This window comes from Zalophus californianus, chromosome X (assembly GCF_009762305.2).
Source record: "Zalophus californianus isolate mZalCal1 chromosome X, mZalCal1.pri.v2, whole genome shotgun sequence".
NCBI classification, from domain to species: domain Eukaryota; kingdom Metazoa; phylum Chordata; class Mammalia; order Carnivora; family Otariidae; genus Zalophus; species Zalophus californianus.
In genome coordinates this window covers 44,031,759-44,059,536 of record NC_045612.1, presented here as the reverse complement: position 1 = coordinate 44,059,536, position 27,778 = coordinate 44,031,759, and the positions used below count along the sequence as shown (strand labels likewise).

Below are 27,778 nucleotides of genomic sequence, written 5' to 3'. Positions count from 1 at the left end.
AGGGCCTGAGCCCCTCGCAGAAGACCGTGAGCGTCATGGATTCGTTCGTCAAGGACATCTTCGAGCACATCGCCGACGAGGCCTCTCGCCTGGCCCGCTCCACCAAGCGCGCCACCATCACCTCCAGGGAGATCCAGACAGCCGTGCGCCTGCTGCTGCCCGGGGAGATTGGCAAGCACGCCGTGTCCGGGGCCACCAAGGCCATCATCAGGTACACCTTCCGCCAGTGAGCTGCCTCCGGACCGCCTGACCACCTCGCAAACCAAAGGCTCTTTTCAGAGCCACCTCACTTGGCACAAAAAGACCTGTAACTCTCCAGAGACCCACCTACTCTAGCGTTTGGACCTGTGCCATTCTGCCCATCCTTATAACACCTTTGTCGTTTATGAAACATTACCAATTGTATCAACCCCACCTTATTGTATGTCTTTAGTGCAATTTGTTCCAAGCAAAATCATCAATTTCCTTTGACCACGTTGCAATCATTTCTTTGCGTAGAGTGCCATTTCTGTAAGTTATTGGACCTGTGCCATTCTGCCGATTTTTATCTCATTTGTGCCATGAATGAAACAGTATGAAACATCACAGCTCGACTTTAATATATGACTGTAGTGCAGTTTGTTCCAAGGAAAATCAGAATTTTCCTTAACCATAATGATTTTCATGGCTTTCCTAAATGGTCATTTCTCTTAATTATTTCTCCAAGTCAACCTTATGGGGATATTTTCTTAATGGTCTTTACCCTTTCCCTTTTATTCTCTCACTAGTGCATGGTGGAATTTTTGAGAAGTTCATTATGTCTGATATGGCAACAGATAAAATGCAGAAGTAGACGTAAAAATACATCTGAGTTCTTTAGGCTAGATATTAAGGAGATTTTCAGATATCTGAAACGATGTCAGTCTCCACTCTACTTTTTTAGAAAACATATTTTTCACATGCACTTATATCATCATGATGTCATGGGTTTTTAAAAATTATTTTAAAATAAATTGACTAAAATTTCTATTCTAATGTTTTGTTAAAGTAAACACTGTCAGATACAACTGGCGCAAAAGTTCTTTGGCTTCCTATTAATTTTGAGACGTGTAAAGTTGTCCTGAGCCCAGAAATGGTTCTAGAGATTTACTCATTCTGGTGCAATCAGGTCAACTGAAAATAGCCTCTTTTCGGTGGTCAACTTTCAAAAACAATTCAATGCCTAATATCCATCAAAACTTCCAAATCATATTGCTAACTTAAACGTACTTTATAGAATCTTCAGTTGACTTTGGCTCCTTGGACTAATGCAAAATGAAGGGAATTAGTAATCTTAGTTTATCTGGAGACTTCTGTTGAATTAAATCTCACAAGTACACCCAACACAAAGTTGGGGGGGGTGAGGGACATTCAAATCATGATGTTGACAGAAACTTTCTTGTCACCTTCCTGACTGAAATAGGAACGACAGTAGCATTTCATCCGCAAACATGATATTAGGCTTTCGCTTGAGGTCTATGTGTTCACAATAACATCTTTGGTTTTCAAAGTGTTTTAGGTAACAGAATGGATCTAAAACATTCGCACGAGCTGTTTTACCACCTATCGAGATTAACATTTTTTTATATCGTTTGGCTTATTCCCATAAATCATATTATAAATTTTCCAATAGTAAATCCTGCTAGCATTCTTGGAAGTAAATCCCGCTAGCATTCTTGGAAGTAAATCCCTTCCTCCTGGATGGCTTTTTCTCGACATTATTTGGGTCCTTTCCTGTGCTTGTTCCTGTGTGTAGTCAGCAACAGACTATAGAGCTCGGATTTCTCATGACTTCTGCACCCTTGGCCACTTGCTTTTCTCAACTGTCCCCAAGGTCTTACTGTGTCCTGGGGGCTTCAATTTCCCAGAAGCAGCCCGGACCCAAGGCTTAGTTGGGCTCCCTCTGCAGCAAGAGCGTGGACTGTGATAGAAGGTAAACCGGGGGCTAGTGGAGTGGGCTTGACCCCTTAGTCTTTCCTTCACCTGTTTATGTCTGGGTGTCCAACTCTCCATGCTCCTCATATGTGAGGCACAGCTGTGCTTGAGAGAGCCAGCTGTGCTCAGCCCTTCCTGCCCCCAACTAGGGCAAGTTCTGCATTCCAGGCCTTCCCCTACCTCTGTTCCTTGACCCTCCAGCCCCAAGAAGCTGGATTGTACTAGGAATCCCCTGAAAGCCACATTCTTAGTTTGTTTATCCCTTATTTCCTCTTCAAAGAGAGGCTGGCTACTCCTCCCAGGTCGGACCCCACCCTCACGCAGCAGATCATTGTCCAGCACATGTGTCAGGGTTGCCAACGGGCCTGAGGTGTGAGGTAGGGTGACCGTATAATTTCATGTCCAATTAATGCAGATGGTTTTGAGAGTAAAAGGGGTGCTCTACATAATTGTGCTGGGACAGCAGGCAAAATCAGGACACGAGGACCTCCTTCTAGGGAAATGTTCTGGAGACAGAATAAGGGCATCTCTTGGGGCTTAGGGATTTGCAGAGCACAAAGTTTCGTAGGAAGATGAGAGTGCATCACCTTTTCCATAATCTGTTCTCTTTGAAGTGCTGGTGCCTTTGTTTTCTGGGGAAAAGTAGTGTGTTACGAGGCTGCACTGACAGGGAAAGGAGACACAACATGGTCAGCACAGCTGTTTGAATCCTACAGCTGCTGGGAACTAGTGGGACTGGGCTCTACAGCAAGAGTGATTAAGGGCACAGGTTCTGGAGTCAGATTAGACCTGGGTTCAAACCCCAGCTGTGCCTCTTACTAGCTGTGGTGTCTTGGGTAAGTGACTTGACCTCTTTGAACCTCAGTTTCCTCCTCTGGACAATAGGGTCTACAAGATAGTTGAGAGGATTCAGTGGGATAATGCAGACAGAGGGCTCAGTGAATGGTGGCTATACTTATTCTCAGTCCTGAGAGGCATGCCCTGAGGCAGTTGGAGGGGTGGGGGGCGATGTGATTTGATGCCAGGCAGCTGTAGGGACTTGCTCTCCTGGCTACCTTGGTTCCATCTGTTTGCTTAAGGCTGATGGTGAGATAAGGGAGGACGACTCTTGCTTTCCTGAGCCTCTGTTAGTAAAGTTGCAGAGATAATGCTGCTCTGAGTTGCAAGGGGAAGTTGCTAGGGAGCAGTTGGAAAGTGTGCCTTGTTACCTTGCTAGCTTTGGGCATTGCTGACTCAGGCTTTTGTTGGCAAGCTGTTCCTCCTCACTCCCACTCACCCTCTCCCACTCACCCTCTCCCTATCCAAGTGCCATTCACCTTGCAAGTCTTGGCTCAGATCCTACCTCCTCTGTGAAGACGACCTGACCATCCCAGCCTACAGTGACTTCTCCCTCCCTGAGCCTCAGTACCTCCAACTGCAAAAGCGGGTGTATTCTTTATAATGCCCCTCCGGAAGGGCCATGATTAGGGCTGAACGAGGGAACAGATGTCGCATGCCAGGTGCAGTGTCTGGTACAGGCCTATGGTGAGTTCCCTGCTCCTTCTCTTCATACGCGTTGAACCCCCCACAATGTGTGCATCCTGGTCTTGATCAGATGCAGCTTTCTATTGGTAGTCATTTGGGAGTATGCCTGTGGTAGGTCTCTGTTCAATTGCAATGTCGCAGAAGTTAGGGGGCCGCATCCTACCCTTCCTCACCTTCCAGGATCTAGCACTACACAAATCTCCATAAGAACCTTTTTATTTTTTTTTTAAATTGAGCTCTGGAAGACTCTACGCGGCAGGCACTCTCCTGTGTCTGTTTTACACACAGGTCCAGTCTTTACCCTTTGCCCCCATATTTTCCTTACAGGACAGGCAGGCATAATTCCTTCTGCTGAGAAAAGGGAGCCCCAGAGAGGTTGGGTTATCCACTACCCCAGCTCACCTACCTAACGCGTGGCCTAGCCAGGAATCAAATCCAGCTTTGACTCCTGTGCTAGACTGGGTCCAGTGAATGCCTGTGAATGTGGGGACGGGAGGATGCACAGAAGTAGAGGCCAGAATAGGAGTGCCTGCACCTTTACTTTTCCTTAGTAGAGGGAGGCTTGCTTGAGAAAAGCCTATAGGTAGTAAAGATTTAGGATTCAGAGGGTCCCCAAGCCCAGGTAAGGTCCCTCTTGGACAGGAAAAAGGAGGGCGGGGAGTGATGGGTCAAGCTAAGGCACAGGGAATTCCACAGTGGCTCCAAGATCCCAAAAATTAGCAGCGGAGGAGGTGAATAAGCAGGTGTCAAATGAGCCTCCTTTGAAGAGGCTTATTAACCCAGAAAGTTTTGAATTCCCTTGGAGTCAAGGCTGAGCATTTCACTCCAATAGAATACCGATCATGGGACCTATGATTAGGTGTGGAGATAAGCTCTGCTGCACTCTGGCATCAGGGGAGAGGATGGGCAAAGCAGAGGGGATAGGCCATTTAATTCAGCAGACCTCAAATCTGGTAGGACTTCAGACTGACCTGGGAACCCGTGGCTATGACCTCTCACAGCAGGCTCGGAGGCTGGTAATCTGAGGCTAAAACACAGTCTGAGTCCTAAACCTCCAGCCCGCGGCCTGAGCACTTCAGGGCCATGGGACTGTGCTCAGCCAGGCTTCACCTAGATCTAGTAGAGCTAGGCCTCCTACGGGTAAGTGCCTCAGGGGTCCACGAGCTGTGTCTTTGGTCCCGTCACATCTTCCAGAGGCCTCACTCGGGTCAGAGGGAAAAGCCCTTCTCTGGCTGAGCTCCAGGATTTCCAGCTCTATCCCTGCCCTGCCTCCCAGGGATTAGGATGCTGGCAGCCTCAGCGAGGGAGCCCGGGATATCCAGGCTCTCCCCCTGCCTCAACTGGTCTGCCACAGCAGCATCCAGCTACACTACCTGCTTCCATTCACAGGACCCCTCCAGCCCCCACCCCAGTCCGGGAAGCAGCAAGCTGGAAGAATCTAGGCTGCGTGTTAGGTAGAACAGAGGTCTAATCCTGGCTTACCTGCTTCCTGAACTGTGTGACACATGGCAATTGACTCAACTTTCTAATCCTAGGTTTATTCTTTGTCCATCCGGGATCTAGCCAGTCCTTACGTCATAGGGCTTTAGAGGTCCATGAGGGACATTATCATGCCCTCCCTCCCCACCTAACTTCCCAGAAGGGAGGAAAATCCACTGGCAGAAATGCAATAAAACTGTCACATCTGGGGGAGGTCATCTATCTAAACTGTACAACTTGGGATAGTAGTTTTTGTCGTTCCCTGCAACAGGATAAACATCCCCTTTTCCCTTAAGATCGGGGAAAAACAAAGGAAAACCTGGAATCGCCACTTTCAAGTAATTTTCAGCTCTCCAACCACCATAGTTTAGCCAGGCTATCCCCAAGAAGGGTCAGGAAATCTCAGGTTCGGGTTTACAACAGAGCCTGCATTCATCTATTCATTTATGCAACAAACATTTGCTGAGTACCTACTACATCAGGCACTGCTAGGTGGGGCGAATCACAGAAGGATAAGCTGAGAGCCCATAAACTGGTTAGAGTCTAGAGGGGGGAGGCAGATACTTTGGTCACAGAGATATAATATATTAAATGCTATGACAGAGACGTGCTCAGGTTATTTCGGGAACCTAGAGGAAGGGCATCGAACCCAGTCCAGGGGCTAGTTAGGAAACTCTTTCCGGAAGAGATAAAGTATAAGTTATGTGGGTTTTGTAGTGTTTTTCACGTTTCACGTCATATTTTGTTTGTTTTTTTGTTTTCAGTCCTGTTTTCAGAACGAGGAGGCAAGAGGAAAGGGAGACGTCTCAAGCGCAGAAACAGTATTTCCTCCCAATGTCATTTATCTGCAAATAGTGAAAGTTTGACGTCTTCCTTGCCAATTTGGATGCCTTTTATTTCTTTTCATGGTCTGATTGCTGTGGCTAGGACTTCCAGTACAATGTGGAGTAAAAGTGGTGAGAGTGGACATCCTTGTCTTGTTCCTGACCTTGGGGGGAAAGCTCTCAGTTGCTCTGCATTGAGGGTGATGCTAGCATGGGTTTTTCATACATGTGAGTTTTTTCATGGTAGCTGTGTGTTTTTTTTTAAGATTTTATTTATTTATTCATGAAAGACAAAGAGAGAGAGCAGGGAGAGGCAGAGGGAGAAGCAGGCTGCCTGCAGAGCAGGGAGCCCAATGCGGGACTCGATCCCAGGAGTGTGGGATCATGACCTGAGCCGAAGGCAGACTCTTAACGGAATGAGCCACCCTGGCGTCCTGAGCTCTGGGTTTTTATGGCTTTTCTTATGTTGAGGCATGTTCCCTCTAAACCTACTTTTGTTGAGGGTTTTTATCATGAGTGGATGTTGTACTTTGCCAAATGCTTCTTCTGCATCTATCGAAATGATCATAGGTTTCCTATCCTTTGTCTTTTGATGTGATGTATCATGGTGATCGATTTGCAAATATTGAGCCACCCTTGCATCTGGAGAATAAATCCCACTTGATAGTGGTGAATGATTTTTGTGCTTGTGTTGTTGGATTCGGTTTGCTAGTACGTTATGGAGGAATTTGTGCGTCTATGCTCAGCAGGGATGTGGGATACTGGCCTGGAATGCTCTTCTTTAGTGGTGTCTTTATCTGGTTTTGGTATCAGGATAATTTTGGCCGCATGGAATGAATTTGGAAGTTTTCCTTCCTTTTCTATTTTTTTGGAGTAGTTTGAGAAGAATAGGTATTAACTCTTCTTGAAATGTTTGGTAGAATTCACCTGTGAAGCCATCTGGCCCTGGACTTGTGTTTGTTGGGAGTTTTTTAATTACTGATCCGATTCCTTTGCTGGTTATTGGTCCGTTCATAGTTTCCATTTCTTCCCATTTCACCTTGGTAGTTTATATGTTTCCCTCGGAATTTAGCCATTTCTTCTAGGTCATTCAATTTGTTGGCAGAGTTCTTCATAATATTCTCTTAAAATTGTTTGTATTTCTGTGGTGTTGGTTGTTATTTCTCCTCTCTTTTGTGTGATTTTATCTATTTGGCTCCTTTCTCCTTTTCTCTTGATAAGTCTGACTAGAGTTTTCGCAATTTTACTAGTTTCCCACCACCCCAAACAACCAGCTCCTGGTTTCATTGATCGGTTTCATTGTTTTCTTCGCTTCTATATCATTTATTTCTGCTCTAATCTTTATTATGTCCTTCCTTCTGCTCGTTTTAGGTTTTGTTTGTTGTTCTTTTTCTAGCTCATTTAGGTTTTATTTGATATTTTTCTTGCTCCTTGAGGTAGGCCTGTAATTGCTATACACTTCCATCTGAAGTGCTTTTGCTGCATCCCAGAGGTATTGGACCACTAGGTTCTCATTTTCATGTGTTTCCATGTACCTTTTTAATTTCCTTTTTTATTTCCTGGAGAAGGAATTCAGGTGCACACTAAACTTGTTGGGACCTCGGTCACAATATCTTCCAAACATTTCATTTCATTCTGCATTTTGTCTGCTGATTTTCAACGTCAAAACAGTAACAGATCTTAGGAGAGTCCTGTTTTTATTGGAATACTTCATATTGCACATCATTACCTTATTTCTGATGAGCAGTAAGTGCCATTGGATCAGGACATGCTAGAAACCAGGATGCTCTGGAGACCCAGAGTCAATGTGTCCATCTCTTAAAATGACACCAAAGGTAAAGTGGTCGTGAAGGAAACACATGAGTACATAGGGAGAGAGGAAGAAAATGATGCCTGGGTTTAAATAGGCATGTGTAACAGGAGGTAGCAATATTGGAGCACCTTCCCTTTCTATTCAATTGATTTGTGCTGGGGGGGCAAATTTTTTTGGCAGGTCGGGAGCAGCACACAAGAAAGAGAGGCATAAATTGGACCAGTCCCTTTTCATTTATCTACCCAAAGACAGAATATTAAGAAGTTACAAATAAGAGTTGGGGGGTATTTCAACTGGTCATAAGTAATTACACATCTCATAACAGCTCCTGGTGGTGCTAGTTTGTAAACGCTGTAAGGAAGGGCCAGCAGAATGGGATAAACCAGAGCTGAATCTTATTTCCCCATGTTTTCTGCACAAAGCAAGAGGTGAGGATATGAGATTGGGGTGGTTGTCTGTGGAACTGCTGAAATGCCTGGGGCCCTGTGATCCTTCAGGTGTGTCCACAAGAGATAACCGGAGATCCCAGAAATTCGCAAGCAGAGCTCTCCTGTGCGTGCCTGGCCTGCCCCGGTGGGGCAAGAGCAGAGTACTGCCCAGTAGTGCCCAGAGTAGAATGGAGAGAACGTAAAGCAGCCACGAATCCCCAGCGAGCCTCCATTCTGTCACAGTCACTGGAATACCTTTTCTTTATTCTTGCCAAGCAACCAGATGCTGATCTTCACAGATGGCAAAACCAATACTCACAAATAAATCAGAACAGGCCTGGGCACACAAGCCAGTTTGTCAGGACCGGTTTACGTACCTTTCCAAGTCACTACTATCATTGTCAGCTGCTCAGCCTAACACAACAGGTGCCACTACAGGAGAGGCGAGGGAGAAGGACGAGTCCCAGACGGCGCATTCCCAGTGTACCGCAAAGTCCTCTTCCTCCTGACAGCCTGGAACCTGCAGCTATCACAGATGGGTCCCCCTGAAGATCCTTTCCCGTCGTCTGGCTTTCCAGGCATTGTATCAACTAATCAGAGTTGGTATTAAGCTTCCTGTTGCCTCTCTCAGAAGTACTACAAAAACACGCCAGTGAGAAGAAAGGTCAACCAACAACACGTGTTCCCTGATGCCCCAGCAGGGGAGCTTCGGGAAGACTTCACCAGAAACACCAAAGATTGTAGGCTTTTCAGCTTTGGCTTACTGAGAGAGTCTGACCTCCATATCCCAGGCCCCTAGTTCCAGAGGAATGACTGGCCAATTTGGGGCCATCTCTCCTACTACTCAGAATGGACTGTTGTCCTGGGCTAAGCCACCATGGCTTGGGCAGGAACTCTCACAAGGCCAGCAGAGTACTGGTGCAAATCAAGAGATATAATTGACGAGCCCCAGCCCCGAGTTCTGACCAAGACCCTCAGGAGAAATGGCAAAGACCATAGTCTCCAAACACAGCACACAAAGAAGTAGTCATAGAGATAAAAACACCAGAAAGGTTTTTAGTGTTTTTATCAGCATTTGCCAAGTTTAAAATTGTTTTCTTAACAGTAGTTAGGTTGTAAAAACAATACCCACACACTAGAATTGCTGACCAAATATAAGTGTTGTTGGCTGGAAAACAAAACAAAACAAAACACCAATTTACCCAAGTTGTCTAAGAAACCACCAGAGGGACCTATATTACTCAACTCTTATGATCAGACATTGGATGTGGCCATCAGGGGAAGTCCCAGAGCTCGGACAAGGCAGCTCTCTGTAGTCGAGGGAGCGCCTAAAAGGGCTAATGGCCAAGGACTGTCAGCTGACTGCACTCTCAGCAGCTGAGGCGGAGTCTGTCTTTGAGGAGAGTTCTGGTTGGAACATCTTCATATCTATGATAGCCTCATTATCAAATGATACTCTGGCCACCCAGGCAACTGTAGTTTGACAGTGGCTTTCTCTCAGCACTAGCTTTTGGCTTCCATTTCTTGGTGAAAAGAGGTATGTTATCACATTATTTGGTATTCCATTTTTAGGCACCGTGCCCTGTTGTCTGCTATCTTGCTCTCTATGCTTATATCCTGGCTTTACTACAATGCATCCACGTGTGCTTCCTGAATCCGGGATGTCATGGCTGCCTTAAATTTGGGGAAATCACCAGACATTTGTCTTTGAATATTATTCTTCCAAACTTCATCCAAGTTTCTGCTTCTGGAATGCCGCTGAGATGCACTTAATAACTACTTACCCCATTCCTTAAGTCTCTTTGCCTCACGTCCATCCCATTTTTGTCTTTATCCTTCTATGAGGTGTTCTGTCTTATTTCTTTCACCTCTCTTCTAGCTCACCCATTCTCTCTATCTGGTATGTGTCCTTTGTGTAAACTTTGGTGGATCTTTTAATCTAGCGGTTAGTATTTTCAAGACTAGAAAACCATTTAAGACATTTTTGATAACGAGTCACTTCCTACTCACATTTTACATGTCTTGTAATTATTTTTTAAAGATGTTACTTATTCATGTGTCAGAGAGAGAGAGAGCGCACAAGCAGGGGGAGCGGCAGGCAGAGGGAGAAGAAGGCTCCCCGCTGAGCAGGGAGCCTGATGTGGGACTCGATCCCAAGACCCTGGGATCATGACCGGAACTGAAGGCAGATGCTTAACCGATGGAGCCACCCAGGCGTCCCTCTTCTAATTATTTATATGAAAGTTTTAACCGTGTTTGGAAGTTGGCATTTGGTCATAATTCTTTGGAACTTTCCAGTATGGTTTCTTGTTTAATTTTGAGAGGGGCGGCTTGTTTTGGGATTGTCTGCTTGTGTAGGAGGACTTTATCTGCAGGAATCCTGAAACAGCCTCAATTAAGGTTACTCCTCCAGGAAGAATTAGAAGTGCATTTGCCATGTGTCTGGGTTTCTGACCAGGAACTGTTGGCATCATGCTGGCAGTGCTAACCTGAACCCCAGAGCTACACCAGGACACTCGTGTGAATGCACATTCTCAGGGAATTTTTTCCCCCCTCACTCAGAACTAAGGACCGGGAATAGAATTTTCCTTGGCATCTCCTTTTCCCAGTAGGAAACTGTCCAGTTTTCTCAAAGTCTGTAGTCATTCAAGCACCACTTCACGCAAAGCCGAGTATGTAATGCGATGGGTCTTACTTGCTCAGGCCCATGTAGCAAGAGGTAAACAACAACAAGAACAATAATAACAAAGTGTACATTCAAATAGCCTGAGTTCAGATACATGGTCGGCATCAAGGGAAATCGTTTTACTACTATCAATCTGAGCAATTCTCCTCTGACCTGATGGAAGTGGTGGGAGAGACGTCCACGCACGGGCCTGGATTCATATCCTTCTCCTCATGGTTAAAAGCATACAACTAATCAAACAAAGAAACAAACAGCAGGTAAAGTATAATTCCAGTTTCCCACACAATTGCAGAGGCTGAGTACCCAGTAAGACTCTTACTGGTTCAGCCTGAGACATCTGACCGCACCCTAGGCCCAATGATGTGGGTCAGTAGCTCCACATCTCTGATTGGCTAACTCACAGCTGACTGAGGCTTGAGTTGCCTTGACTAGAAGCCTCCATCATCCTCCTGAATCCGATCTGTAAGTCCTGAAAGTTTTTGACTTCCACAAGAAAAGATTACAGTCTTGGGAAGAATAGAATCAGCTAAATCTGGCCTACTTAAAGTGTTAGCTCCAGTTACCAGGGAGCCTGGAATAGGAATTGTTTCCTGAACTTTTTGATTCAGCGATTTCTGTACTGAGTTTGGGTCCTGTCTTCAGTTTTTCCATGAATTCCATAACAAAATTAATGTTGAGAAAGTTGGATTGGTGGGGCACGTGGGGGCTGCGTTGTTTAAGCGGCTGCCTTTGGCTCCCGTCATGATCCCAGGGTCCTGGGATCGGGCCCCTCATCAGGCTCTCTGCTCAGTGGGGAGCCGGCTTCTCCTCTCCCTCTGCCTGCCGCTCTGCCTATTGGCCTCACTCTCGCACTCTCGCTCTCCATCAAATAAATAAATAAAACCTTAAAAAAAAAAGTTTGATTGGGGATGGTCGACTTACTAGTACTAGTTTCCCAGGGTTGTTGCTTATAATTTGTTACTTAAGTGACAAATCCACTTCTCTCAATCAGTCCTTGCCATTAACCACACCATTAGAGAATGAATGGTCACTGGATGCCCTGTGTCCTCAGTTGCCTTCAGAAATGATCAGGGGTACTCATTTCCATTTTGGCTAAGCCTCAACATCCATTTTCCCTCACTGCATCTTGGAGTTTGTATCTGTCACTCACCTTCACACTCCCAGTCTTCACGGTCTATGTGGTGCATTCAGTGTTGTTTTACTCATACTCCTATTTGGTTTCTGCAACCCTGGAGCAAAGCACCCAAAGGAGTGCCAAGCTGTCCTAACGGATTCCATTTATTAATATGAGTTCTCACATAAAAAGCTACATATGAGACCGGTACGTAAGAGCAAGACGCAAAACCTTTGTGTGTCACATGGACAAACACGGGGACTTTGAAACACCAGCAGTGAGCATGACAGAAAGGAAGTCCCTCAGTGGAATGCTGTTTATGCAAAGAGGCTCACCGTTGTATCTCTGAAAACGGGCATGGTGGTGAAGAGCCTTTAGCTCCCCAAATATTTTTCCCCATCTTGAGGCACTACCAAGGACAATTTACTGGTTGTTGATTTCCTGATAATGTTTCCCACTGGCCTTAGAGAATAAATTCCGTACTTTTCCAAATCCTTTCATTAGATTTTTCAAATATTCCAGAGAAACAATAAGCAATAAACCTTACGAGGGTGGCCACTGATCCTAAATTCTTAGTGTAATGATCCCGAGGAGAACTCCGGAGGTATAATGGCTCATCCGTGTTCTTCTACATTGGACCAAAGAAACAACAAAACAACAACAAAAACCCAGACTTGGCACCTAGTGATGGAAGAGGCATTGCACCCCTTCACGTCTTTGCTACACACAAAAAGCTTCTCTGGTATCCTTCGTTTTCTGGAACTGCCCACCCTATTTTTCTGGAAGTCATAATGTTCTGCCATAGCTAAATAAGTTTTGTGATGTGACACTCCAGGTGGTTCCTGGGGCACTTCTGATGGGCTAAGGAAAGTTTTTGGATTTTTGGAGATTATCCAGATTTGCTTGACAGGGAATGTCATCGTTCACAGGGGCATTTACAAAGTATTTCAAGAGTACAAAAGCCATTCTCAAAATATCGACCAAATATGGATTGCCAAAAATACCGTAATCAATTTCTAAAAATTGAAATCAGAGTATATTCACTTTTGCAGAGATAGGAAGCTAGAAAAATAAAAAATACGATATTTTAAAATACAAAAAAATTCAGCAATATTAATACCGTCTTGACTAAAAGGGTGGTGAATGAGGTCACCTCACTTCTCTAACGGGGCAAAAAGTAATCGATATGATGGAAGAAGCAGAGCATGTGCCCATGTACAGCTCGACTTTCGTATCTCACATGGGTTGTTCTATCCCCCACCCTACCCTCCACCTGCACCAAAATCATATGAAGACATCCTTAACCCCCAGGACCTCCAATGGGATCATATTTGGAGATAGAATCATTAATGAGGCAATCAAGCTAAAATACCCTCTTTCGTACGGACACTAATCCAAAATGACTTTTGCCTGTATAAAAGGGGGGAATGTTAACACAAAGCCATGCGCATAGAGAAGAAAATGTGGAAAAAAAACAAAACAAAACAATAGGAGAAGTCAGTAATTTAAGAACCCGAGGGAGAGGGACCAGGATCTGATTCTTCCCTCACACATCTCAGAAGGAAGTAACATGGCCCATAACCCTTGATTTGGACCTCTAACCTCCAGAACTGTGAGACAATATATTTCTGTTAAGCTTCCCAGTCTGTGGTACTTTGTAAGGAGAGACTTAGCACACTCATGCAGATTTTGATGCCAGAAGTGGGATGATGTTGTAACAAAGACTTGAGTTGGGTGTGGCTCTGAAACTGGGTAATGTGGAGGGCGGGGAAGAAACTGGGTAGTGTGTAAGGAGCTTAGCGTTTTTGAGATACATGATAGAACAAGCTGAGATTGCTTTGAGGGACTGTTGGATGAAATATGGACATGAAGTGTATTTCAGGTGAGGGCTCCTACAGAAAAGAGGAGAGCTATGGGGAAAGACTTTATCATCTTAGAGAATGCATAGAGCATCATGAAAATTATGTTGCTAGAAATGTGAGTGAGAAGGGTGCTTCTGCTGAGATAGCAGATGGAAATTAGAGGCATGTTATTGGAAACTTGAGAAATGGCCATCCTTGTTATCAGGTGACAGAGTATTAGCCCCCACCATGTGCCAGTGTTTTGTGTTTGGTGAAGACTTGAAGGTTCACATGATGAGCTGGGACAGATAACCTGAGGGGATTTGTAAGCACCGGGTTTAAGGCATGGCCTGGTCTCGCCTTGCTGCTCATAGTAAATGCCAGAGGAGAGACGTAAATTGAAGAAGTTAGCGTGAAATGAGAAGAAACTAGCATGCGATGATTTGCAACCTTCTCAGCCTAACCAGGTAGCCTGCTTTGGAAAAAGGGCCAAGGGTGTGCCTGGAAAACCATCAGTTGGGAGCTTAAGCATGTGACACGTGGGTCCAATCGACCATCTCAGCAGGAGCCCGGAATGGAGATATGGCATTGGCGGCTTCGCTGCTTCTGCTTCGGGCTCTTCGGGTCCGCTGCTGTGGGTTCCTCCGTGCCCGGGCATTCCCCAGAAGAGGTCTCACAGCTAGGCTCAGCCCTGTGGGGCTCGCCTTCCCGACAGCCTGGAAGGGAGGACAATGGCGGCTGCCGAGGGGGCGCTGGCCCGTTTACAGTTGCTGCATTTCCTGACGTCACTGGCAACCTCCATATCTGATTGGACAAAATGCAACGCAGTGGAGCGGGCCTCTATGCCAGGCCGTTCCCCCTGTGATTGCATACCCTCGAGCTTCACATCACATCGGACAATCAGAGAAGGATCCAGTGCCCACTTAACTTGTTGGGACTTAGGTCAGAAGATCTTTCAAACTTTCCACTTCATTGTGCATTTTGTCTGCTGATTTTCAACATCAAAACAGTAACAGATCTTAGGAGAGTCCTGTTTTTATTGGAATACTTTATATTGCACATCATTACCTTATTTCTGATAAGCAGTAAGTGCCATTGGATCAGGACATGCTAGAAACCAGGATGCTCTGGAGACCCAGAGTCAATGTGTCCATCTCTTAAAATGACACCAAAGGTAAAGTGGTGGTGATGGAAACACATGAGTACATAGGGAGAGAGGAAGAAAATGATGCCTGGGTTTAAACAGGCATGTGTAACAGGAGGTAGCAATATTGGAGCACCTTCCCTTTCTTTCAAATGCTTTGTGCGAGGGGGGGTGGCAAATTTTTTGGCAACACAGGATCCACAGACATTGGCCAAAAGTGTGGTGGGGTGACCAGGGCTCAACCAAAAATAGCCTTCCTGTGTCTGTAGATTAAGGGGAAGGTGGTGTGATAGTCGACATGTCTGCCTGTGGGTTTCTGTTGAAGCATTTCCTTTGGACCAGGGTGGTTTAAGTGTCAACATGCATATGTCACAGTGGGACCTGTCCCAATCATTTTGCATCAAAATAAGAAGATCCTTGGCAATTACGAGAACTAAGGTGACTCTTTCCTCTACCTCAAGTGATTTGATGGAGAGGTGGACTTAGGGTAATGGTAATGCACACTAACACTCATTGTGTTTTTCTTCTTGGCGCATGGGCTTTTTCCTTTCTTTGTTTCCTTTTCCTATAGGTACATGCTGAATTTCAAAGTAGATGTTGATTATCCAAGTGCTTTCCATTTAATTGATTTCCAGCTTCCTATATATCTGTGAAGGGAGAACGCACTGTAGGGCTGGGGCGGGGGGGGGCTTCAATCCCTTGAAATTTGTTACAGGTTGCACGAAAACAATATCTACTCACATGGTCTTCCCTCTGTGAGTGTCTGTGACTCCAAATCTCTCCTTTTCCTAAGGACAACAGTCCTATTGGGTGAGGCCTACCCTAATGATTTCACCTGCACATGACCACCAGGGTAATGCCAGGGTAGTAGTCTACCATCAAATAAGGTCACATTTAGAAGAACGAGGGATCAGGAATACAACATATCAATTATGTGAGCACCAAGTTCAACCCATAAGAGTCAGCCCTCTCGCCCCCCAAATTCATGACTTCACGTACAAGTGCATTCATCCTATGTGAATGTCACCAAAATCTTCCCCCATTCCAGCATCAATGCAAAGGCCAGATTCATCTAAATATCCTGTACACCAGATGAGGGTGCATTTCCAGCTCTGATTAATGCTGAGGCGTAATTCCTGCCCCGCTGAGAACGTGTGACAGGAGACAAGAAGTTACCTGCTGCCAAAACACAATGGACGGACAGGCACAGGACAGTCACTACTATTCCAAAATCAAGGTATTGGAAAAGGAAACAAGGGTTCGTGGGCCCAGAGCAAGTTTGGGTCCTAGTAGGAAACATTATATTAGATCATAAGGTTGCTACTTCCATCATATCGATTACTTCTTGTCCCGTTAAAGAAGTGAGGTGACCTCATTCACCACCCTTTTCCTCAAGACGGTATTAATGTTGATTAATTTTATCATATTTTTTATTTTTCTAGCTTCCTATCTCTGCAAAAGTGAATATACTCTGATTTCAATTTTTAGAAATTGATTACGGTATTTTTGGCAATCCATATTTGGTCGATATTTTGAGAATGGCTTTTGTACTCTTGAAATACTTTGTAAATGCCCCTGTGAACGATGACATTCCCTGTCAAACAAATCTGGAGAATCTCCAAAATTCCAAAAACTTTCCTTAGCCCATCAGAAGTGCCCCAGGAACCACCTGGAGTGTCACATCACAAAACTTATTTAGCTATGGCAGAACATTATGACTTCCAGAAAAATAGGGTGGGCAGTTCCAGAAAACGAAGGATACCAGAGAAGCCTTTTGTGTGTAGCAAAGACGTGAAGGGGTGCAATGTCTCTTCCATCACTAGGTGCCAAGTCTGGGTTTTTGTTGTTGTTTTGTTGTTTCTTTGGTCCAATGTAGAAGAACACGGATGAGCCATTATAACTCCGGAGTTCTCCTCGGGATCATTACACTAAGAATTTAGGATCAGTGGCCACCCTCGTAAGGTTTATTGCTTATTGTTTCTCTGGAATATTTGAAAAATCTAATGAAAGGATTTGGAAAAGTATGGAATTTATTCTCTAAGGCCAGTGGGAAACATTATCAGGAAATCAACAACCAGTAAATTGTCCTTGGTAGTGCCACAAGATGGGGAAAAATATTTGGGGAGCTAAAGGCTCTTCACCACCATGCCCGTTTTCAGAGATACAACGGTGAGCCTCTTTGCATAAACAGCATTCCACTGAGGCACTTCCTTTCTGTCATGCTCACTGCTGGTGTTTCAAAGTCCCCGTGTTTGTCCATGTGACACACAAAGGTTTTGCGTCTTGCTCTTATGTACCGGTCTCATATGTAGCGTTTTATGTGAGAAGTCATATTAAGAAATGGAATCCGTTAGGACAGTTTGGCACTCCTTTGGGTGCTTTGCTCCGTAGTTTCAGAAACCAAATAGGAGCATGAGTAAAACAACACTTAATGCACCACATAGACCATGAAGACTGGGAGTGTGAAGGTGAGTGACAGATACAAACTCCAAGATGCATTAAGGGAAAATGGATGTTGAGGCCTAGAAAAAATGGAAATGAGTACCCCTGATCACTTCTGAAGGCAACTGAGGACAAAGGGCATCTGGTGAACATTCATTCTCTAATAGTGTGGTTTATGGTAAAGACTGATTGAGAGAAGTGGATTTGTCACGTAAGTAACAAATTATAAGCAAGAACCCTGGGAAAATGGTACTAATAAGTCGACCATCCCCAATGAAACTTTTTTTTAAAGGTTTTATTTATTTATTTGATGGAGAGAAAGAGTGCGAAAGTGAGGACAAGTAGGCAGAGCATCAGGCAGAGGGAGAGGAGAAGCAAGCTCCCCACTGAGCAGAGAGCCTGATGAGGGGCCCGATCCCAAGACCCTGAGATCATGACCTGAGCCAAGACAGCCACATAAAGAACGCCGCCCCCACGTACACACCCAATCCACCTTACTCAACATTAATTTTGTTATGGAATTCATGGAAAAACTGAAGACAGGACCCAAACTCAGTACAGAAATCGCTAAATCAAAACATTCAGGAAAGAATTCCTATTCCAGGCTCCCTAGTAACTGGAGCTAACACTTTAAGTAGGCCAGATTTAGCTGATTCTATTCTTCCTAAGCCTGAAATCTTTCCTTGTGGAAATCACAAACCTTCAGGACTTGCAGATCGGCTTCATGAGGATGATGGAGGCTTCTAGTCAAGGCAACTTAAGCCTCAGTCAGCTGTGAGTTAGCCAATCAGACATGTGGAGCCGCTGACCCACAGCATTGGGCCTAGTGTGCGGTCAGGTGTCTCAGGCTGAACCAGTAAGAGTCTTACTGGGTACTCAGCCTCTGCGATTGAGTGGGAAATTGGAATTATACTTTACCTGCTGTTTGTTTCTTTGTTTGACTAGTTGTATGCTTTTAACCGTGAGGAGAAGAATATGAATCCAGGCCCGTGCGTGGACGTCACTCTCACCACTTCCCTCAGGTCAGAGGAGAATTGCTCAGATTGATAGTAGTAAAACGATTTCCCTTGATGCCGACCATGTATCTGAACTCAGGCTATTTGAATGTACACTTTGTTGTTGTTTACCTCTTGCTACATGGGCCTGAGCAAGTAAGAACCATCGCATTACATACTCGGCTTTGCGTGAAGTGGTGCTTGAATGACTACAGACTTTGAGAAAAATGGACTGTTTCCTACTGGGAAAAGAAGATGTCAAGGAATATTCTATCCCCGTTCCTTAGTTCTGAGTGAGGGGAAAAAAAAATTCCCTGAGAATGTGTATTCACACAAGTGTCCTGATGTAGCTCTGGGGTTCATGTTAGCACTGCCAGCATGACGCCAACAGTTCCTGGTCAGAAACCCAGACACATGGCAAATGCACTTCTTTTCCTTCCTGGAGGAGTAACCTTAATTGAGGCTGTTATACGATTCCTGCAGATAAAGTCCTCCTACACAATCACACAATCCCAAAACAAGCCGCCCCTCTCAAAACCAAACAAGAAACCAAACTGGAAATTTCCAAAGTATTATTACCAAATGCCACCTTCCAAACACGGTTAAAATGTTTATATAAATAATTACAAGAGGGACGCCTGGGTGGCTCTGTCGGTTAAGCATCTGCCTTCAGCTCCAGTCATGATCCCAGGGTCCTGGGATGGAGTCCCACATTGCACTCCCTGCTCAGCAGGGAGCCTGCTTCTCCCTCTGCCTGCCACTGCCCCTGCTTGTGCGCTGTCTCTCTCTGACACATGAATAAGTAACATCTTTAAAAAATAATTACAAGACATGTAAAATGTGAGTAGGAAGCGACTCGTTATCAAAAATGTCTTAAATGGTTTTCTAGTCTTGAAAATACTAACCGCTAGATTAAAAGATCCACCAAAGTTTACACAACAAAGGACACATACCAGATAGAGAGAATGTGTGAACTAGAAGAGAGGTGAAACAAGTAAGACAGAACGCCTCATAGAAGAATAAAAACAAAAATGGAATGGAAGTGAGGAAAAGAGACTTAAGGAAAGGGGTAAATAGTTATTAAATGCATGTCAGCGGCATTCCAGAAGCAGAAACTTGGATGAAGTTTGGAAGAATAATATTCAAAGACAAATGTCTGGTAATTTCCCCAAATTTAAGGCAGCCATGACATCCCGGATTCAGGAAGCACACGTGGATCCATTGTAGTCAAGCCAGGATATAAGCATAGAGAGCAAGATAGCAGACAACAGGGCACGGTGCCTAAAAATGGAATACCGAATAATGTGATAACATACCTCTTTTCACCAAGAAATGAAAGCCAAAAATAGTGCTGAAACAAAACCACTGTCAAACTACGGTTGCCTGGGTAGCTAGTGTATCATTTGATAATGAGGCTATCATAGACATGAAGATGTTCCAACCAGAACTCTCCTCAAAGACAGACTCTGCTTCAGCTGCTGAGAGTGCAGTCAGCTGGCAGTCCTCAGCCATTAGCCCTCTTAGGCGCTCGCTCAACTACAGAGAGCTGCCTTGTCCGAGCTCTGGGACTTCCCCTGATGGCCACATCCAATGTCTGATCAACAAGAGTTGAGTAATATAGGTCCCTCTGGTGGTTTCTTAGACAACATGGGTAAATTGGTGTTTAGTTCTGTTTTGTTTTGTATTCCAGCCAACAACACTTATATTTGGTCAGCAATTCTAGTGTGTGTGTATTGTTTTTACAACCTAACTACTGTTAAGAAAACAATTTTAAACTTGGTAAATGCTGATAAAAACACTAAAAACCTTTCTGGTGTTTTTATCTCTATGACTACTTCTTTGTGTGCTGTGTTTGGAGACTATGGTCTTTGCCATTTCTCCTGAGGGTCTCGGTCAGAACTCGGGGCAGGGGCTCATCAATTATCTCAGTTGATTTGCACCAGCACTCTGCTGGCCATGGGAGAGTTCCTGCCCAAGACATGGTGGCTTAGCCCAGGACAACAGTCCATTCTGAGTCCCAATTTCTGGGATCTCTGGTTATCTCTTGTGGACACACCTAAAGGATTACAGGGCCCCAGGCATTTCAGCAGTTCCACAAACAACCACCCCAATCTCATATCCTCACCTCTCACTTTGTGCAGAAAACATGGGGAAAAAAGATTCAGCTCTGGTTTATCCCATTCTGCTGGCCCTTCCTTACAGCATTTACAAACTAGCACCACCAGGAGCTATTATGAGATATGTAATTACTTATGACCAATTGAAATACCCCCCCACCTCTTAATTGTAAATTCTTAATATACTGTCTTTGGGTAGATAAATGAAAAGGGACTTGTCCAATTTATGCCTCTCTTTCTTGTGTGCTGCTCCCCACATGCCAAAAAATTTGCCCCCCCCACACACAAAGCAATTGAATAGAAAGGGAAGGTGCTCCAATATTGCTACCTCCTGTTACACATGCCTGTTGAAACCCAGGCATCATTTTCTTCCTCTCTCCCTATGTACTCATGTGTTTCCATCACCACCACTTTACCTTTGGTGTCATTTTAAGAGATGGACACATTGACTCTGGGTCTCCAGAGCATCCTGGTTTCTAGCATGTCTTAATCCAATGGCACTTACTGCTTATCAGAAATAAGGTAATGATGTGCAATATAACGTATTCCAATAAAAACAGGACTCTCCTAAGATCTGTTACAGTTTTGATGTTGAAAATGAGCAGACAAAATGCACAATGAAATGGAATGTTTGAAAGATCTTCTGACCGAGGTCCCAACTAGTTTAGTGGGCACTGGATTTCCTTCTCCGATTGTTCGATGTGATGTGAAGCTCGAGAGTATGCCGTCGCAGGGGACACGGCCTGGCATAGAGTCCCGCTCCCCTGCGTTGCACTTTGTCCAATCAGATATGGAGGTTGCCCGTGACGTCAGGAAATGCAGCGACTGTAAATGGGCCAGCGCCCCCTCGGCAGCCGCCATTGTCCTTCCTTCCGAGTTGTCGAGAAGGCGAGCCCCACATGGCTGAGCCTGGCTGTGAGACCCCTTCTGGGGAATGCCCGGGCACGGAGGAACCCACAGCAGCGGACCCGAAGAGCCCGAAGCACGAGCAGCCAAGCCGCCAATGCCGCCGCCGCCGCCGCCACCGCCCGCCGCCCGCCGCTGCCCCAACAGTTTCGCCGCCTACTTCCCCAGGGTTCTGAAGCAGGTTCACGAGGGCCTGAGCCTCTCGCAGAAGACCGTGAGCATCTTGGATTCGTTCGTTAAGGACATCTTCGAGCGCATCGCCGACGAAGCCTCTCGCCTGGCCCGCTTCACCAAGTGCTCCACCATCACCACCAGGGAGATCCAGACAGCCGTGCGCCTGCTGCTGCCCGGGGAGATTGGCAAGCACGCCGAGTCCGAGGCCACCAAAGCCATCATCAGGTACACCGTCTGCCGATGAGCTGCCTCCAGACCACCTGACCACCTTGCAAACCAAAGGCTCTTTTCAGAGCCACCTCACTTGGCGGGAAAAGGCCTGTAGGCTTTAAAAAGTGGGACAAACTCTAGAGTTTTTGTTCTCGTTGTGGCATTCTGTGGATATTTAAAGTAGTTTTACTTTGAACCAAACATGATCGGCACTGCTTTCATCTATATTTGCGTGCAGTTTTTCCTTTGGACAACTGTGGACTCTGCTTAACCATGCCGCTTTTCTTGGCTTTCCTACGCGGTCATTTCTGTTCGATGTTTCTGTAGGTCCGCCATAATGGGGGTTATTTTTGTTATAATGATGTTTACCTTTTTCTCTCTCATTCTCTCATGAGCGTGTGGTGAATTTTCCAGAGGTTCGTTATGGGTGATATGGCAACAGATAAAGTGCAGAAGCTGAAATCAGAATCCGTCTGACTTCTGTTAGGCGGGTTATTGAAGGGATTTTTAAGTATCTGAAGCAACGTCAATATCCTTTATGCTCTTATAGAAAAGATATTTTTCATATGCATTTGAAATTTATGTTAACGTGATATAATGGGTTCCTAGTACAATTTTTAAGTGGATTCTGGAATACATGTGAACATTTCTGTCTTAATATTTTGTACAGTAAATACTGGCAGATGTTATTGACAGTACAGCTTCGGTGGTTCCTCTTTATTTATTTACTTGTTTTTTGTTTTGTGTGTTTTTTTAATCAGGTCTTTTATTTCAACAGCAGAGAAAGCAGTACTGTCCTGTTTGTGATAATATCACCGTAGCACTATACAATGTTTGTTAGTTTACAGCATAATTGTACAGGTACTATTTTATCTGGTGTTTACAACAATGCTATCATAACTAGTTTATTACAGAAGCAACTAAGATCCAGAGAGCACAGACTCCCAAGACTCGTAAGTGCAAGGTCAGTTCTTGAACACAGGAGAGCCTCACGCTCCACCAGGGTCCATAAGAAAATGTGGAGAAAAGAGATACAATTGAAGTAATTTTCCTGGTGCTGAAGAAAACTGTATTCCGTTACTTCTTACCACCTCTCATTTAAATTCGTCATCTCCTTTATCTTCTCACCCTACCCCCACCATTCTTACTACCAAAAGATTGAAAATATGGCTCATTCATTCACTCAACAGAATCCTTGGTATCTACTGTATCTGGAATAGGCACTGCAAATATGTCTATGTGTAAACAAACAAACAAACAAACATAAAAGCCATGCCTGACTTCAGGTTGCATTTGCTTAGAGTCTCCTAAGGTTCCCTGTTTCTTTCTAAGAGTGTAAAGTTTCCCAAGGTAAAGCTGTCCTAGGTGTTTACTCATTTGCAGGGCAATCAGATCAACTAAAACTATTTAGGGTCTCTTTTTTTTTTTTTAGCGTTTACATCATCTTAAAATTTAATTTGCAAATATTCACAGATACCTTTCCACTGTAATGCTGATAAAGAAATTTCTTGTCACTTTCTGGCTCTAATAAGAATGATAGTAGCATTTCATCAGCAAACGTGGTATTAAGATTTTGTTTGAGATCTATGTGCTCAGAATGACAATTTTGGTTTTCTAAGCCATTTCAGGTAACTTACTAGATATCAAACATGCCCTTCCAGTAGCTTCAGCAGCCATTGCAAACACTCTTTTCTCTTGGTTTATTTAAGTAAGTTATCGATGTTCCAATATTAAAATTTCCTTAAATTTGTGGAAGGAAACCCCTTCATCAGAGGCACTTCGAAGAAGTTTGTAGCCCGGAGATACGTATTGAGTGGTGTGTTTGCTGATGTCGTTTAGGCCTACCTTCCCCAATCAGAAGTGATCTGAAAGCTGTAAGTTCATCTGAGCTCTTTCATTACTCCCAATTTTATGAGCATTCACAACTATTTCTTAACCTCATTGAAATGCAAGCCCAACACTAATCGCCCTACTTCATTCTCCAACTCATTCCTCTTTCTTCAAAAGGAGTTGTTGTCACAATCCCTGAGTGACTGATTTTGCATTTTCTCACACGAAGGGCTCCAAGATGCCCTAAGATTAAGAATGTCAATGTGCTGCCTGGAGCTTTCTGCTCTACCTACCTTTAGAAGGTGCTCAAACAGGTTCTCCCTGATGACAGTATCTATTCTGAGGGTATGACCATCATGTGCCCCGCTGTTAGTGATCGTCTCCATCATCGAGTGAACTGCTTTTGAGAGTACTCAGTCAGGAGATCCAAGTTTTGTTTTTACCGGGAATGTGAACTTCCTGAGAAGAGAGACCTTGTCTCCTTTGCTGTCATATATCAGGAGGGAGTACCATGTATGGCTCTTGGTAGGGACTCAGTAGTTGTTGAATAAATACGGGAAGACGGATGAGAGCAGATGTTCTAGAGTCCCAGAAGAGGCGGTGATGGGTTGGGAAAGATAAGGCAAACCACAGTGCGTTGAGGAGTGAGATGAAGTAGATGAGGAATGGAGATAGAAATTGGGTTCTCTTTCAAAGAAAAGGGATACTGGTCAGGAAGTAGGAAGAGAGTGTTAATGGTATCACAGAAGAGGGGTTTTATTTTAGGATTGGGAGATAGGACAATGTCTAGAGGTAGTCAGTAATACTGGCTGAATCTCAGTTAATGGTATAGCTGTTACATTACTATCATCTTCACCATACCTCTACCATAGGAATTTCCGTAAAATACCCCTTTCATCAGAACCCCAGTGCACCAGTTCTCTATTCCTCCACTTGGGCTGTGAGTTCTGCTTCAAGATAGCATTCTACCGAGCTCTGTCATTTATAGGCTGTGTGGCATTCGGCGGCTTGCTTAATTTCGCTCAAACTTAATTTCCTTTTCTCTTCATTGGAATGACCCACACCTACTTTAACAGGATAAAGAAAGCTAGCTTGTGGCCTCTGTCCAAACCCACTCCTGGCAGTCCTTTAAGAAGGCCCACCCTCCATGGCCACGGCCCTGTGTTTTGATTTTTACTGCAGAGAGGTGCTGGGCCCTGTCCATTCTGCATGAGTCCTGGGCAATTAAATGCTGCTTCCTAATCAAACTCTGACTGTAGAGTTCTTTGTTCCAGGCGCTGGCAACACAAAGCACCACCAATGGGGAACATTTCAGGAGGACTTACTAGGAGTCAGGTGTCAGGAGCTTTATATGCAGATATTTTTAATCTAAGAAACACGTAATGCCTCATATGTACTAGAAATATTTCTAAGCACTTCAAATGTGGTAACTCATTTAACCCTCTAAGAGTCCCATCTTCCAGACAGGGAGACTAAGGCCCAGAAAGATGAAGTAAGTTGCTCAGTGTCAAGGAGCTAGTCAGCAGAAGAGCTAGGATTGGAAACCAGACCGCCTGGCTCTAGGTTTTGGGCCCTCACACTACTACAGTGTAAAGCTCCTGGCTTCAGCTTGACAACAGTCCAGTGAAGCTGCTACTATTATTCTCCTCCATTTTCCCCTGAGGTTCAGAGAAATTAGGTTCCTTTCCTAAAGTCACACAGCTGGTAAGTGGTAGACCAGGTTTGAATGAGGTTTCTCTGACTCGGAAGCTTATAACCATTTGGATGGCATGTAAAGTCCTTCCTCTAACAGTTTCAAGTTTTTTCTACATGTGCATATCACCAATCCAATTGTTTATTGAATAGAGATATTTTAAGGAACTTATTTTCAAGATTTTTGAAAATATTTTCCTAAGCCATAATATCTACAACGTCACAGGATCACATGGTGTTCGTATATTTCAAATTCACACCAACTACACTGCTTAACTGTAAGAAAAAAAATCTCTGTGCCACTTAAAACCATCTCGTGTGCCTGCAGAGGCACGTGTACCAAACGTAGGAATGTAATGCATTCCATAACACTATTCACCCACGGCCCACCCTTCATCCCCAAAATTCTGTTCAGACCCATTTTCCTAAAAAACAACAGGGGATGTTGGTTTCCTTCCTGGACTCAGGGAGATGTACATTGAGCGGAGTTCCTAGGTTGCTCACAACCCACTGGTCAGAACATTACTTGCATTGCAGTGATGTTTGGTGGGGGGAAGTGGACAGCTAGTTCCAGGGAATCATTCACCATACACAGCAGAGCTAAGGAAAACACTGATCAACTCTTTTAGATCGTTTTAGTTTTGTGGCAAAACACTGCTGTCTTAGGAAGGAGAAGAGTAGCAGAGTGGGCTATCTATTAAAACATGTGCTGAAGAACAGGAGGTGCCAACTGGTTAAAGCCTGCCGGGGTTGGCAGGATAGCATTGGATGGTGCTCGAAAAACGTCAGAGATCTCAACCCATCACAGCTGTCAGTAAAACGCGTGTGGCGAGGCGTGCAAAAGCAAGCCATGTACACCTTTTCTGCCAAGGCTAAAACCTCACAGGGGAAGGGAGTGTGGGAGGGTGCTTAGCGTCCAACAAAGCCCTCCTTATACCCACTTCCCAGGGACCTGGTTGAGGGAAATTAACCAGACTGTGAAGAGGAAGGCCAGGGCTGGGTGAATGGGCTGCCTTCCTGTGCCATGTGGGAGGAAATTATACAGGCCAAATTTATTGAGGGCTCATTACCTCTCTTGTGCTAAGCCTTTTACTTCCACCATCTCATTTAATGCTCATAACCACCCTCTGATGTGGGTACTACTTTCATTCCCTTTTTTACTGATGAGACAACACAGGCTCAGGCATCTTCCCTAGTGGCATACAACTGGTAAATAGTAAAGCTGGGATTTGTACCCAGGTCAGTCTGACTTCAAATCATGTAAAACCAGGCCATATCCTGCGGACTGAAAGAGATACTTAGGATGTTTCCATATCTTGGCTGTCATAAATGATGCTGCAATGAACATGTTAGTACCAATTCATTGTACCCGTTTTCTCCGGTAAATACCCCCAAGGTGGAATGGTTGCATCATACGGTACTTCTAATTTTTTGAGGAACCTCCATGCTGTTTTCTAGAGTGGTGCACCAATTTACATTGCATACATTACTGACAGTGCACGAGACTTCCTTTTTCCCTCCGTCCTCACAAGCATTTGTTATTCCTAGTCTTTTTGGTTATAGCTCTCCTAACTCGTAGGAAGTTTTTCCTTGTTGTTGCTTTTATTTGTCTTTCCCTGATTAGTGATATAGAAGACCTTTTCACGTACCTGTTGGGCATCTGTAAGGCTTCTGTGGAAAAATGTCTATTCGGATCTTTTGCCCAGTTTTTAAACAAGTTGTTTGATTTTTCTTTTTTCTCCTCTTGTGTTTTTGGACATCATTTTGTATTTTGGATATTAACTCTTTATCAGATACATGATTTGCAAGTATTTTCTCCTGTTGGACAGGTTGCCTTTTCATTTTGTTGACAATTTCCTTTGCTGTGCAGAAGCTTTTTAGTTTGATGTAGCCCCATTTGTTTATATTTGTTGCCGTTGTCCTTCCGCTAGGTGTCAGCTCCAAAAATAAATAAATGAATACATTGCCAACACTGGTGTCAAGAGGCTTACCACCTATGATTTCTTCCAGGCGTTTTATGGTTTCGCGTCTTATGTTTAATCTTTAGTCCATGGTGTAAGACGGTGATCCAATTCCATTCTTCTGCATGCGGCTGTCCAGGTTTCCCAATACCACTGAAGGGACTGTTCTTTCCCCTGTTGTATATTCTTGGCTCCTTTTGTAAATTAATTGACCGTATATGTATGGCTTTCTTTCTGAGCTCTCTATAGTCTCATCGGTTGATCTGGGCATCTGTTTTTATGCCGATAGCATACTGTTTTGATTGTTATAGCTTTGTAAAGTGTTTGAAATCCAGGAGTGTGAGGCCTCCAGCTTTGTTCTTCTTTCTCAAGACTGCGCTGCCTATTTCAGGTTTGTGTTGTTTGATTGAATGACTGTTTGTGGTTCCATACAAAGTTTAGGATTGTTTGTTCTATTTTTGTGAACAATGCCATTGAATTTCGGTAGAGATTGCACTGCCTTTCTAGATTGCTTTGCGTAGGATAGATATTTAACGATACCAACTCTTCCCATCCCCGAGGATGGAATATCTTTCCATTTATTTGTGTCTTCTTCAATTTTTTTCTTCACTGTCTTATAGTTTTCAGTGCACAGGTCTTTTTCCT

General features: G+C 44.4%; 2 protein-coding genes across 2 annotated transcripts in view; one reads left to right on the top strand and one right to left on the bottom strand.

Moving 5' to 3' along the window:
* LOC113933884 (histone H2B type 1-A-like) overlaps positions 1-27,778 on the bottom strand; it is a 98,426-nt gene that overhangs the window by 34,638 nt on the left and 36,010 nt on the right. The window lies entirely within an intron of this gene.
* LOC113915721 (late histone H2B.L4-like) lies at positions 21-22,289 on the top strand. Its single transcript, XM_035725854.1, has 2 exons — positions 21-226; positions 21,465-22,289. Exons 1-2 carry the CDS (start codon positions 36-38, stop codon positions 21,682-21,684), a joined length of 411 nt encoding a protein of 136 aa, XP_035581747.1. The 5' UTR covers positions 21-35; the 3' UTR covers positions 21,685-22,289.

What these genes read in the sequence shown, in the direction of transcription:
- LOC113915721 (XM_035725854.1), top strand. Translation starts at nt 36, where the DNA reads ATGGATTCGTTCGTCAAGGACATCTTCGAGCACATCGCCGACGAGGCC. An exon ending in ATCAGGTACACCTTCCGCCA is followed by an intron (nt 227 to 21,464) that starts GTGAGCTGCCTC and finishes CGAGGGCCTGAG; the next exon opens with CCTCTCGCAGAAGACCGTGA.